The 14,925-nt window shown below is 39.2% G+C and overlaps 1 protein-coding gene across 1 annotated transcript in view; it reads right to left on the bottom strand.

Moving 5' to 3' along the window:
- The window catches only part of KCNQ5 (potassium voltage-gated channel subfamily Q member 5), a 668,590-nt gene extending 653,966 nt beyond the window's left edge, over positions 1 to 14,624 (bottom strand). Inside the window, exon 1 of the mRNA XM_072642599.1 lies at positions 12,942 to 14,624. Within this exon, the coding sequence (XP_072498700.1) occupies positions 12,942 to 13,324 (383 nt within the window). The 5' untranslated portion in view covers positions 13,325 to 14,624. The remainder of the gene's footprint in view (positions 1 to 12,941) is intronic.
- Positions 14,625 to 14,925: the final 301 nt, after the last annotated feature.

Genomic DNA, 14,925 nt, shown 5'->3' with positions numbered 1-14,925 from the left:
TCATCTGTAAAATAAAAAAGTTGGATTTGATGGTGTCTAAGGTCCCTTCCAGCTCTAAATTTATAAGCTTGCAAACATTTCTGGAACAGAATGTTGACATGATTAGTTTTTATTCTTGATCAGGATGGTCAGCTCTGAATAGAAGAAATCACAGTCCTCTCCAGGATGTTATGACAGACTCCAGTTTACTTCTCTAGGTAGCCTTAATTGTTGAAATCTTAAGTGTATGGTCTTATAATTGCAATTAATTTTCTTGATGTCACCAGGCAAAAGTCTTAGCAGTAGCAACACTGCTACTTAACTCCTAAAGTGCTAAAGGATTATCTGTGCTGTAAATTTCTCATAAAAATAATAACAATGTTACTATTTAAATACAACTAAGAGAATACATTTAAAAAGTATTTACACCTTCCTGTGTCTCAAGAGACTCAATCTCTAGCAATTCTGATAATAACAATCCATGTTTGTTGTTTTTCTCAAATATGCACAGTTGTGCCATAAATGGAAAATATATCCTTTGAATATTTAATTTTTCCAATTGCATATAAAAATAATGTTTAACATTCAGTTTTTAAAATTTTGAGTTCCAAATTCTCTCCCTTCTTCCCTGTTCTCTCACCCCATTGAGAAGGCAAGTATTTGATATAGGTTATATGTGTGTATATGAATGTGTCATTCAAAACACATTTCCATAGTAGTCTGTTGTGAAAAAAAACACAGACTAAACCAAACAAAACCAAATCCCAAAATAAAGTAAAAAAAATATGCTTCAATGTGCATTCAGATGTTGTCAGTTCTTTCTCTAGACATGGGGAGCATTTTTCATAAGTCCTTTAGAATTGTCTTGGATCATTGTATTGCTAATAACAGCTAAGTCATTCATGACTATCATATAGTAGTGATGCTACATTGTAACAGTGTTCTACTGTTTACTATATAAGCAGTGTTCTGCTTTTGTTCATTTCACTTTGTATCAGTTCATGTAAGTCTTTCCAGGTTTTTCTGAAAGCATTCTACTTGTCATTTCTTATAGTACAATAGTCTTCCATCACAATCATATACCACAACTTGCTCAGCCATTCCCCAACTGATGGGCATCTCCTCAATTTCCAAGTCTTTGTTACCACAAAAAGAACTGCTATAAATATTTTATATATATACATATGTATGTATGTATGTATGTTTTTTTTCCTTTTGTAAAAAAAATCTCTTTGGGATACAGACCTAGAAGTGATATTGCTGAGTTAAAGGGTATACATGGCTTTATATCCCTTTGGCCACAGTTCCAAATTGCTCTCCAGAATGGTTGGATTGGTTCACAACTCCAACAACAATGCTCTTATTTTTTCCATATGACCACCAATATTTGCCATTTTTCTTTTTTGTCATATTAGCCAATCTGATAGGTGTGAGGTAGTTCCTCAGAGTTGTTTTAATTTGCATTTCTCCAGAGAACAGTGACAGAGCATTTTTTTCTATGACTATATGATTTTTTCATCTGAACTCTGATTTCTTTATCTGAAAACTGCTTATTCATATTCTCTAGCCATTTATCAATTGAGGAATGGCTCTTATTTTTATAAATTTGACTTAGTGCTATACTCAGTATATATTTGAGAAATTAGGCCTTTACCAGAGAAACTTGCCATAATTTTTTTTCACAGTTATGATTACTGTGTATTCCCCTCCATCTTATTTCCCCATTTTTCCTTCTCTCTCTCTCTCTCTCTCTCTCTCTCTCTCTCTCTCTCTCTCTCTCTCTCTCTCTCTCTCCTCCCCCTTCCTGCTTTCACTCTGTCACTCTCCAAAAGTGTTTTGTTTCTGATTGCCTCCCCTAATTCACCCTTCCTTCTATCATGCCCAACTGTCTGTTATTCCCTCTTTGAGCCAATTCCAATGACAGTAAGGTTCAAGCGTTGTCTGCCACCCACACCCTTCCATTCTACCCCTCCCTTTCCTCAAACATCTCTATTTAGAACTGTAAGATATAGATAGATAGATAGATAGATAGATAGATAGATAGATAGATAGAGATAGAGATATACTAGAGAAAACCCAAATTCTCTCTTATAGCAGGTGCCATTCCATGTAGGCCTCAAGGAAGTGTGCACAGCAGTTTTTAGACCCAATCTTAGGATTTTCCTAAATAAATGATGACCACTACCTCCACTCCAGTCATTTAAAAAAACCCAAAACAACAACAAAAATAAAACAAATAAAACTTCTGCATTGATGAATAAGGAAAATGGAATTCCTTACCTCTCAGTGGTTGTCTTGCCTGAGGTCAATGTTGAATTAAAGAGTAGAAGGCATTAAATTAAATTAGATTGCAACTGCCTCTTATACCAGGTAGCCTCAGGGCATGCTTATGGTTTTAAGTGTTAGTGCATTATTAGTTCGCTCTAGGAGGTTCCTTTAGAGAGAGGAACAAATGATGCCTGGCAATAAAATGGAGAAGTAGTGCTCCTGAAAGCTAGTTGTGGAAAGGAAAAAGGAATAGATTGTGGTAAAACTGGAAACGTTACAATGAATGGAATAGAAAGATAAAGCAATGAATGAGGGAAAATGTTAAAAATGCAGATAAACCGAAACTAAAAGGGAGAAAAGAGAAAGACTAATATTATTCTGAAAAACCCAGAAGATCTATCAAGATGATTCATTTTGGAAAGCTGGGACAAGGAGTCAGCACAGACTTTCTATATTCTGCTCTTACTGTACTGAAATGAAGCGGTCAATGCCATTTTGAATAAGATGTTGGTGCAATTCCTGGCTAAGGTTGACTCCTCTCCCTATGCCTTTCATCTCATCTAACCTATAATATATTCAACAATCTTGCTCCAGAAATCCTACTGTTTCTCATTCATCTTCAAACTCTCAGTCTCTACTGGTTCCTTCCTCTATGCCTACAAGTATATATTATTCTTCCAACACTTAAAAAAATCCTGCTTCTGATTCTTCTACTCAATCCAACCACCATACCTCTTACTACCCACATAAACTTGGGAGAGTCATTAACCTCTTTTTGCTTCAATAAAATGAAACAGTTGAACTAGAACACACTCAAATGCAAAAGGATTCATACATTGCATATTGACTTAGAAAACCACAAATGAATATTATCTACATTTTCATGTATTTTTATTTATTTTGTTAAACACTTCTCAATTACTTTTTAATCTAGTTCAGCCTGCCAGAAGTTTAATAGCCATGAGTTTGAAACCTCTAGACTAGATGACTTCTGAGGTCCTTTTCAACTCTAAATATAGGATTTTGTGAATCTATATTTGACCTCATTTTCAAAGACAATTTTCTATTGTCTGAAAAAATTATCTATACCAGATGCTTCTACTTTCTCATCACAAACTTTCTGTGCAATCTCTTGAAATCTCACTTTGGTCCCTGCCATTAATATTGAAACTGCTCTCTCAAAAGTTACCAGTGACTCAATAATTATCCAATCCAAAGGACTTTTCTCAGTCTCCACCCTCCTTAACTTTTGAATCACCTGATACTGTTGACTCCTTTTTCTAATGAGTAGAGTCTACTTCAACCTTGTGGTTTCCATAACATCACATTATTACCAATTGTATAACTATGTCTTCCATTAGGTTTTAATTTTTGATTTATTAAAATGCCATATGCTTCACTTGTTTCAATTATACAAATAATGAATCTATCCTAATTCGCAATTGTTGTTTGAATGTTCCATTCAGTTCAACACATTTTTACTGAACGCTCCTATTATGTGGGAAAGGAGAAGCAGGATTATATAATGGACCGTTGTTGTGCATGTGGTTTGTACTTTGTTCTCAAAGAGGACCATGACATCAGAGAGATGATGCCATGATTTGCAAATCAATTGGATTTAAGTGGGGAAGGGGTGTGCAAAGTCACCATCTTTATTTTCTCCTCTGGAGCCATTTGGGTCCAGTGGCCAGATATAGATGAGGAAAACTGATAATGGCTCAGGATACAGGGATAGTGTTAGATCATGAAGACCTGTGTTCAAGTAAGTCTTACCTCTAACAAGTGCTTGCTGTGTGAAAAGGCCAAAAGACAGCTTCTCAGTTCTGTTCATGCTACACTTTAAGTACATAAATTATAAAAGAGTGACTGATTTATACTGGTAAAGGGAATTTCAAAACCAGGCGTTACTTACATCAATGAAACCAGAGATCCATCTTCCTAAACTAATTAGGTCCCCTTCCCCTTCCCCCAAAAGTATGGGTATCATGTATATACATAAAACAAACAAAAAAAATGAATTTGTCCTTTCCCTCAAGGAGCTTACATTGGACTGGATAGTATGCAACATTAGTTATGTCACACTACATTCAGAAGTAAGAAGGCTATGTGTCATTTTTTGTGGCTTGAAAATGCTGAGAAAGATAATAAGGAAAAGATGTTTGGGCACATCTTAAACTAACTAGTGAGACAAATTCAGATTGGTTTGATGGTGTGTTTGTACAAACTAGCAAGACACAGAATATGATTAATAATACTTTATATTATCCTAAAAAAATTAACTCCCTAGAATATAAAAAGGGAAAGGACACTCCTTACTTTCCTGGATTCTCACCTAGTCCTGACCATAATACCATCCATACATATTCACATTATTCATTTGTCTTCATGTTTGATGAAACATTGATGAACAGTATGTATTATATTCTCTTGCATTGCACTCAACACAATACCATTAAAAAATTATTCTTAAGGTGGGGGTGATCAGGTAATATGATTCTTTGTTAGAAACAAGATTTTACTTTGAACTAACAGATAGAATTTATATAAAGAATACAATGAAGCTTGCTACCCATCGTCTACCTAACAGGTGATGGATTCAGGATGCAGAATGAGGCATAAATCTTTTGGACATGGCCAATGTGGTTATTTGTTTTGCTTCAGTGCTTATTTTGTTACAAGGGTTTTGTTCTTCTTTTTTCCAGTGGGCATCAAAGAGCCTGGAGGGAGAGAAAATAGACTTTTGATCACTGAAAAAAAAACTTTAGTGAGAGGTTAATGAGAATCAATGAATCTCAGAGTCAAGGAAAACCTCAAAGGCTATTTAATCCAAGCCAGACATGACTCCCCCAATTCCCCCTTACTACAACATGTACCAGAGGTCATTCAACCTTCACTGTAATGTTGAAGGGGTCCCTACTATGCTCTGAAATCATTTATTCCACTTCCTAAATGTTACTTTGATTGGGAATGGGGTTCATTTGTGAATTTTATTCTTCCCTAGTTGGAGAGTACAATGAATTCATCTCCAAGAGAGTATGAGGAGAAAAGATCCTCTCACATCAAAACATGAGCAGTAAGAAGATAGGGTTGGCCCTGACAAAAGTATCACTCATTAAAAGAGAACTAATAGATAACCATAAATCTAGGTAGTCAGAAATTAAAGACTAGTCAAGCACCAATAACTCAGATGAACAGGGTCAAGAGTATAGGAGGCTGAGTCAGTAAAAGCATCAAACATTTGTAGGACTGGTGAACTTTGATACTGACAGTCTCTCTCTGTGTCTCTCTGTATCTGTCTCTGTCTCTCTGTCTTTGTCTCTATCTCTCTATCTCTGTCTCTCACTGTCATTTTGTCTCTGTTTCTGTCTGTCTCTATCTGTCTATCTGTCTGTCTGTCTGTCTCTTACCCTCCCTCCCAGTGTTCTCTAGTACCAAATGGGCATAAATGGCCCAGGTGCTGCACAAGTGATGATAATAACAGTCTGTAAGTAAATCCTATCTCTGACTAACATGAAGCAGGGATGCTAGGATTACGTTGCAAATAATTAAAATAAAAACTCTGAAACTCTGATTTTTGGAACTATGTTCTAAAAAGAACTGTCACATACCATATCATGAGATTAAACTTAAATATTCTTTGAAATATAAAATGATCAAGTTCCACACTTTTTAATATAAGACTTTAGGACACTTTAAAAATCTTCAGCTCACACCTGCTATTTTTCTTACTACTGAAACAATTTTTTAAAAATCTAAAAAAGTCCACTTGCATGCAAAAACCTCTTTTGCCAAAGTGAAAGGTATACATAGAGTTCAAATTGGTTTTTATAAGAAAAGTAGCATAGGGATCTAGGTTGGGAGTTAGGAAGACTTGAAGTCAGGTATTACCTCTGCCACATACTGGTCCTGTGACTCAGGGCAAGTCAATTAACCCCTCAGTGCACTGGGAAATTCTAAGACTATGAGTTGTAGAGAAGGTACCAACTTACATTGGCAGTGAGACTTTCCTTATCTAGGACAAATTTTATCCCTCTTCCTAATTAGTTTTACCTAAATATCAAAACTGAAGACCATTAAAATTGTCTATAACTTTTATTTTTGTAAAATGCTGGTATGTAGTAGTATATTTAAACAGTCAGTCCTCCAAATCATCTACAATATCAAGAATCATAAAATAATTTTACCTATTTTGAAAAGCAGCACTCATTATGACAATCTGTGTTCCAGTTAGCAACCCAATAAAACTACACATGTAGGTTTCTTGTAAACAATTGAAGACCTAGGAAATTAAAATAGAAACACTCACAAATCATAAAACAGAACTATTAGTGGCTGCTATATTACAAGGGGGTTTCAAGTTGCTTCGTGCCTCTGTGCTAAGATGAAAGATACTCTGTTGGCATTTTCACTTGCCAAAATAGCCATTTGCAATTAAAAATTAAAATTGGCACTTCTTTGCAAGCAATTATCTAAAGGCAGCTGGCTGTCTTCCTTGTTTACAAGTGCTCTTGTGTCATGACTTCATTCTATTTGGAAATTTGCTTTCCTTGGGTTTTATATTATTGACAATTTTCCCAATTATCAGCTCCTCATTTTTTAACACCTTTCAATATGTTCTAAGTCCAACAGGATACTCTTGAAATATATATCCAAGTGGAAACTGAACAAATAGCTAGTGTTAAAATATCTCATCTTGTTTCTCAAAGGTCTCATATCTCAAATATATAAAGAACTTTGTCAAATTTATAAGAATACGAGTCATTCCCCAATTGATAGTCAAAAGATATGAACAGGCAGCTTTTCAATAAAATCAAAACTATATATCGTCATACGAAAAAATGTTACAAATCATTATTGATTAGAGCCCTGCAAATTAAAACAATTTTGAGATATTATCTTACATCTATCAGACTGCCTAAAATGATGGAAGGAGAAAGTGACAAATGTTGAAGGGGATGTGGAAAAATTGGGACACATTCATTGTCTGTGGAATTATGAACTCTAACCATTTTACAGAGCAATCTGGAATTATGCCCAATGAGTTATAAAACTGTGTATACCCTATGACCCAGCAATACCATAATTAAGTCTGTTGTCCAAGGTAATTGGGGGAAAAGGAAAAGAGTTCATATGTTATAAAATATTAGAACTCTCCTTTTGGTAGAAAAGAACTGGAAATTGAGTGGATGCCCATCAATAGTGGATTGCCTAAACAAGTTGTGGTATATATATATATATATATATATAGTTGTGATGGAATACTACCGTGCTCTAAGAAATGATGAGCTGGTTGGTTTTAGAAAAAAACATAAAAAGACTTGCATGAAATGATGAAGAGTGAAATGGGCAGAACCAAGAGAACGATGTACACAGTAATAGCAACATTGTTCTAAGAACAATTTTGAACAACTAAGTCATTCTGATATTATAAATACTCAAATCAACTGCAAAGGACCTAGGAAGGAAGATGCTATCCACATTTAGAGAAGGAACTGATAAAGAGAAGTGTGTATAGCATGGTTTTACATATGTTATTTATATATAAATATGTACATATATATACATATTAGTATCTTATGGTAGCCTAGGATGAGGGGAGGGAGAAAAAATTTACCGCAAAGAAGAAATGAAAAATGAGAAAGAAGCACAGAAAAGAAGGGTAGCTTTGAAAAGAATGTCTAGTATTTATTATATAGTTTTTCAAAAAATAAACAATTTGAAATGGAAATTCATGATTTTATGTTGACTCCTCTTTTTGTATTGTGCTGTGTATATGGGAATTTTTTTGTCTAAAATGAATAAATAAAATAAAATATCCCATATTATTATATGAGCAGAATAAAAAGAAAGGCATTCTAAATACAAAGGTGGTAAGTGTTTTTTGCTAAGGGTACAGAATTAGCAAAATGCAAATATTAAAAATCTAGCACTCAGCACAGTGTCTGGCACATGGTAGGTGCTTAATAAATGCTAGCTGACTCACTGGAAATGCAAATTAATAAATGGCCAAAAAAGTCAATGATCTTGAAATGACATAACTAATAATATATTAAGTCAATAATTAAGCACACTCTACAGAGCAGGCATCATTGAACTACAACTTTATCAAGACACACAACTCTGGTATACCTTACTTTTGGGATATATGGGAGAAAGTGGGAGATCAGAGTCAACCCAGATTACACTTCATGCTTATACTTTTCAAAGTACTTTCATATATAACATATGTGATATATTTGTATACATACATACATTTTTCATTTTACCCCTTTTATAGGTGTCAGTAGGCCAGCTCGGGTAGAATGAGTTCAGGATTTGGAATTAGATGACCTGAGACTGAATTCTGGAGTAGTCATTTAACTACTTGTGTGACTGAGTACAAGTGGGTCATATTTTTCATCTATATATTTGGAATAATAATGCAGGGAAGAGAATGAAAATTTATATAACCTCTACTATATGCCAGGCACTGTGCTAAGTGCTTTATCTCATTTGATGCTCACAACAACCCTGAGAGGTAGTACTGTTATCTTCATGTTACAACTGAGGAAATTGAGGCAAATAGAGTCACACATCTAGTAAGTGCCTGAGACTGAATTTGAACTCAGGTCTTCCTGATTCTGTGTCTAGTGCTCTATCCATTGTACCATCAAGTTGACTACTTAAGTAATTTGCAAACAGTAAAGTCTTCTAAACATGGGATATTTTTGATGTCATTACATAAGTAATTAACTTCATTTCTCAAAAGGGGAAACTAAAGTACAAGAGAGTAACCTTACCCAAGGTGACAAATCATTTTATATTGGTGGTAGAACTGGACCTGAATGTCCTGTCTCCTAGACCTACACTTTTCCTTTATAAAGAAATGATCTCTATCTTCATTCCAGGAACCTTTGAAACCTGAACATCTCTACACATAATGACTTTAGAAAATTTTAACACCCACTATGATAGTTTCCTATCCCTAGCTTACAATAAGGTTTTCTCTAAAGCATAGATCATAGAACCAGAATTTAATTGTCTAAGTTACGATACAATAACTTAGAGGCTTAATAAAGTAACAAACAGTGATTTACATGTGTCTGCAACATACGTTTTCCCTTTTAATTCTTCAAACCCCCCCCCCCCACACACACACAAAGTTATTTATGGATCCCGTTCATGTTTTCTTTTACTAACAACATAAAGAGAGACTTATTTTAAAAGGCAAAAGAAGAAAAAGGGGAGGGGAAGGAAAGCATTCAGAAAAATATATATAACTTCACATTTGTATCACTCTCCTAAAAGATAGAAAGAGCCAAAGGCAGACATACCTGCCTTTTAAAATACCGAATTAAAGTTATTTAATAAAACAAACAAACAAAAAACCAATTGTGAAATGAAACGGAGATAAGAGAGCTTCTCTCAGTGCCAGGAAAACTTGGGTTCTTCTGTCCTTACACATACTAGCTATGTGACCATGAACCAGTCACAATCTCTCAGTGCTCTGGGGCTAGGCAACTAAAATTATTTAATATCCCAGAAGGTACCAGCCAGCATTGGTAGAGAGAATTTCCTCATCCCAGGAGTTTGCTATGCCAGTGAAATCACAGGTTCAATTTCTATCCCTATCCCTTAATAAAGTTAAAAGATACAAGAAATAATCATCCTTAATGGCCACTGATAAACATAAAAAAACCATACACTTGAATGTTTCCTCCACTTTCTTCACTCCACTATCACTCCTAAGCCATCACTACTAACTATATCTGATCTCAAGCCATTCTCCATCATCCTCATTTTCCCAAGAGTATTCACCAAAGGAAAAGAACTGGGGAGCCTTTTGAATTCTCTAATAGTCTTAGGCTTTAATATTTGTTAACAAAAACCTGTAGGTGCTATTTTTATACCATCACAATGATTTAATAACAACTTGTACCTACTTAATAGGAATCTTCCTCTACATGAAGCATAACTTTAGATGTGCCTTCCTTGTTTCTTGGCAGTGAAAATGTTGGTCTGCTAAGTAAATCTATCCCTAAAGTACCTCATTAATCACCATATACTTGTTCTTGGCAAAATACATGCTACAAAAACTGTTATTAAAGTAGGATTTGGGGATTCCCAGGCTGGCAAGTCATGTTATTATTCAGTTACACTTTTCTAGAAACAATTTTCTTACAAAGTCCTTTATTATTAATAAAATGATCAGAGGTGTTGTACCAACCAACTATGCCTTCATTAGCTTTTTGAGAAATCTATTATCTTCCAGGCTATGTGAATTGCTAACTGGTAACAGCCAAGATAACATTTTTACAAAGGAGCTTTGGAAGCTTCGCACAACTTTCCCAGAGAAGGGAAAAAGAAAGAGCAATTCCCTCTTTTTTTTTCCTGTTAGTGTGGATCTAGCACCCCTTTCTAATTCCTTGGGAACTGCAGCATACTTTCAAAAAGGCACATGGAAAACTTCATTCTTGGTTATATTGATGTGTACAAAGTTCTGTCCCCACCTCTTGCTACCACTAAAAGATATCCTTAGGTTCATTCATGATGAATTTATTATTGTTTTTAAGACAATAAACAAAACTATTTTGAAATTAATGGAGAATGAAAGGCTGCTTTAAATAAGAGCAAGACTTCAAAAAGTTATTGTAAAGAAGATAATATGATGTAGGACCACACTTAGAAATACAAAGGACATATTATAATCTTAGCAGCTGAAAATATTCTCCCATATTCAATAATATACCTTGAAATTCACGAACCTATAAATTGTATTATTTTAATTAAGAAGCAACAACAGAATATTTTGAGTGTATTCTTGTTAAATATCATACTAATACATATCAATGAATTTAGTAGGATCTGTAATGTTATTAAGTGTTGAACACCCAAAACATAACTAATACGTCCATAATTTAAAGTAAAATATTCCCAAAAACATATGTGAATATATTACAATTTAAAGAACATTCAAAATGATCACTGCTACATTTTGTTTTAATTATGATGCAATAACCTTCTCCTTGGAAGATATAAAGGATAACATGTGAAGCTGATGGAGTTAAGTGCCACCCTGGTCTAGTCCCATCTTGAACTATAAAAACTGCACACTCCAGAGTCCCACAGAGTGCAGAGCTCCACCTGGTCAAACTCAGGAATCACATATTAATTCAGCTTTTACCTTCTTATTGGAAAAATGTTTCAGGCTAGTATGTCAATGACCCAATAACAGTGAGTACTATGTTTAGATGAAAATATTTGGAAACACTTCCTTAGACAGTGCATACAAAAATCCAGGCAAGCAACCTTTCAAAGAAAGATTCAAGAGGACATAAGGAATGCATTGATAACTTTCTCTACAAGCATCTCTTTGTAAAACTGATTCATAATTTCATTTGGAGGGTGGGGAAAAGGCAGGAAAGGTGAGCTTTCTAAAACAGCATTAAAATGGCCAGATGCACAAAGCTGCAGTAGGAAAAGGATTGAGAGGATGAATGGACCTTGTGGGGAAAACAGTAGTAAACCAGTGGAAGGTTTTAAATGCCTAAGGGAAAAGTCAACATTTGCTTCTAATCATTTTCTCATTAAGCATTCACTGTTAGCTGGTGAGGGTTTTGCTTAAACACACACACTTTATATTGACTTAGAGCCAAGATGGTGCTGTTGGAAACTCAACTCCTGCCGGATCCCTTGCCCAGGCGTCTGAAGCAGCTCCTGCCACTTCAGGAAGCATTTTATTAACATCAGATTTGGAGAAGACTGAGCCCCCAACGGAGGTCTCCGCTATTATAAGGCTTGCGCATATTCTACGTTCCAACACCACCTCTAAACCCAGCCGCAGTAGCTAGAACGCCAGTTTTTAGTTTTATCATTATTATTACTATGTGTCTTTCCGATTAGGCAGCTTCTCCCCAGACCTTGGCTAACTTCTCTCAGCCATTAACGAACGGGCTGTATGTCCCAACACATTTGTTGTCCTGTGGAGGTGGTGAAGTCGGCTTCCGGGGTAGACTAAAGTGCAGCAGCTTTTCTCCCTTAAATACCATACCATCTTTTCCTTATTGAGCCCTAATGATTATTACTGAGGTTCCAAGTCTTCTGTTTCCTACGTCTCTGACATCTCCCTCTCTTCCACGAGCCTCTAGACCACTCACTGCCCAGTAAACCTTCAAGTCTTCCGTCTGCAACTCCAGCTTCAGGTCACTGGGTTTGGTTCCCTACCCTACTGAAGAGTTTCCGTTTTAGCACCACCAAACCCTCCTACCCCCGACTCTACCTGCCTCTCGCACATCCTGCCCAGCAGACACTGAGGAAAGAAGCACAAATATTGCCTGGCATGAGAACAGGGCAAGTTCAGGAGTATAAAGAACCTGGGGTCAAAGTGAGGGGGAAGCGTGTGAGTGTGTGTGTGTGTGTGTGTGTGTGTGTGTGTGTGTGTGTGTGTGTGTGTGTGTGTAAGGGTGTGAGAAAAACAGTTCCACGCCAGGGCGCCCCATCCAGGGTTCTTGGATGGAGGCGCGGGCAGCCGGCGGGGGAGAGCGCGCTTCCCGGGGCGCAGGGCACATGGCCACATGCACTCCCGGAGCAGTAGTCGGTGCGGAGGAGGCACGACGCGGGTGCCACCCACAGCACGACACTGCACTGCACGGCTCCCCGCGCCCGCCGCCTGCTGGCAGCGCAGCCCGCGGCGGCATGCCTCGGGGGGTACTCACACGAACGCGTGGTAGATGAACGCCCACCCTCGGGGTCTCTCCAGTACGTTGTACAGATAATTCTGCAGCCGCCGATACTTGACGTTCCTCCGGCAGCTCTGGCTACTGTTGTAAGCCAGCGGCTTCCCCAGCAGGCTCATCCGGGCTCCGTGCTTCGCCCGGCGGTTCTCCCTGAAGCCGCCGCCGCCGCCGAGCGCGCCGGCGCTGGTGCCCAACAGCAGCAAGCCGTCCCCGCGGGCAGCCGAGTTCAGGAGCACGCGGCCCCGGCCCGCCTCCACATCCTTCATGCCCGTAGCCAGGCGCCCCCCACCCGCCGCCGCGCTGCTCTTCAGCCAGAGCCCGGCGGAGCCGCCCTCATCTCCTCCCCCGTGGTTGCGGGGCATGGCATCACCACGGGCGCGGGGAGGGGGGCGCCAGCGGCGGGGGAAGCGGTCTCATGCGAGCGGGACGGCGTGGATGGAGCCCCCGGCTACCCGCCTGCCCGACCGCCGTGGCCTGGGGGCGGGGAAGCAGCCAGCCAACAAACCTCTTAGGGTCAGGGGGTGGAGAGGGCGGGTGAGCCAAGGAGGAAGAGGAAGAAAGTGTCAATCGCTACCAGGTCTGGGGGGCCACACACGATTAGTCTAGACCTGGTCTTTGAGCCTGTCACTTTGCAGGCTCTTGAGAATTTGGGGCTTTTTTCTTTTCTTTCATAATCCTGTCGCCTCCCCTAACTGCCTCCAGAGAGGAAGAGAAGAAACCCAGGGCTCCCGAAATGCAGTTACTGGCATGCACAGACGAGCGGGCAAGTACATGGACCCCAGGAACGTCCCCACCAGCTATCCTAGACTGGGTCTGGGGGCAAGTACTGGACTCTGGCGGCTGACCCCGTGCCCAACGATGTTCTCCTTCGATTGATCTGAGTGGGTGCTCCCAGAAGAGGTAGAGGCAGGACCAAGCAGGAGGCTGATGGGGAAGTCTTCTGCCTCCCTCAGCCGCTCTGTGCCCCAAGCTAGGGAACCAGGCAACTGTAAAGGTCCGTGTGCTCGACGTGCCTCTGCTGGCTACGCAGCGCAGCCGGGTATATCCATCCTTAGGCTATAGGCTTGAGTGTGAAAAGCCCTAACCTGCCCTACCCCTGGCCAGCCTACTCAGGTACTGAGCACAGACCTGGAGCGCCTGGGGAGAAATAAAGGAAAGACTGATGCGAGAAGGGCTGCTGTCCAAGTGTGGGGTTTCCCTTGATGCCCATAGAGCTCACCTCCCCACCCCGCCCCTAGTTATTTGGCATTTCAAAAAGAGAGGAAGCTAAGCAAAACCAAGAGCGGTGCAGAGCGCGCATCCACTGGGCATCTCCCCTGCGCTGTTTCTCTAAGCCCGGGCACCGTTGTTACTTTGTAGCCAAAAAGAAGACCACACAGCGGGTCAAGATACTATCCGTCCATCTCAGACTGAGCGGGGGAGGAAAACTCCAAAGTGGTCCCGTCGGAGATGAAGAACCTCTGGTAAGGACAACGAAGATAAGAGCTCCTGGTCCCCAGAAGCCAGGTCTCTCAAGTCAAGAAATTTCCATTTAAGTCTCAGAAAGTCCTAAAGCCTGCCAAGTCGCGGTGGCGGCGGCAGTAGCTGAGGCTCCTGGATCTGGGAGAAGGATCTGGGAGATTTAGGAGAACACGCACTTTCTCTTCTCTGCAGATGAACCTCCAGCTTCTCGGATTCTCCCCCTCCCCCAGTCTGTGTATTGTTGCACTATTTATACATTGAGAAACATGTTGCAAGGAGGGATTTACTGGATCGCCCCGTACGCATTCACTTAGACTCCGAAATCCCTCCCCCACTCTCCAGGTTGCGCGGAGATCCTCCTGTTCTTGGTTCCCAGGCCTTCCCCGCCCTTCACCTTCTGAGAGCAGCGTTGAAAACGAGTTGATCTATAGTCTTTCTCTAATATACACATATATACCATTACAAACAGTGTAGAAGCTGTATCGAAGGAAAGTCTTCTTCC

Source organism: Notamacropus eugenii, chromosome 2 (assembly GCF_028372415.1).
Source record: "Notamacropus eugenii isolate mMacEug1 chromosome 2, mMacEug1.pri_v2, whole genome shotgun sequence".
Taxonomy (NCBI): domain Eukaryota; kingdom Metazoa; phylum Chordata; class Mammalia; order Diprotodontia; family Macropodidae; genus Notamacropus; species Notamacropus eugenii.
Note: the sequence above shows the minus strand (reverse complement) of the source record. Positions and strands in the feature narration are given on the sequence as shown.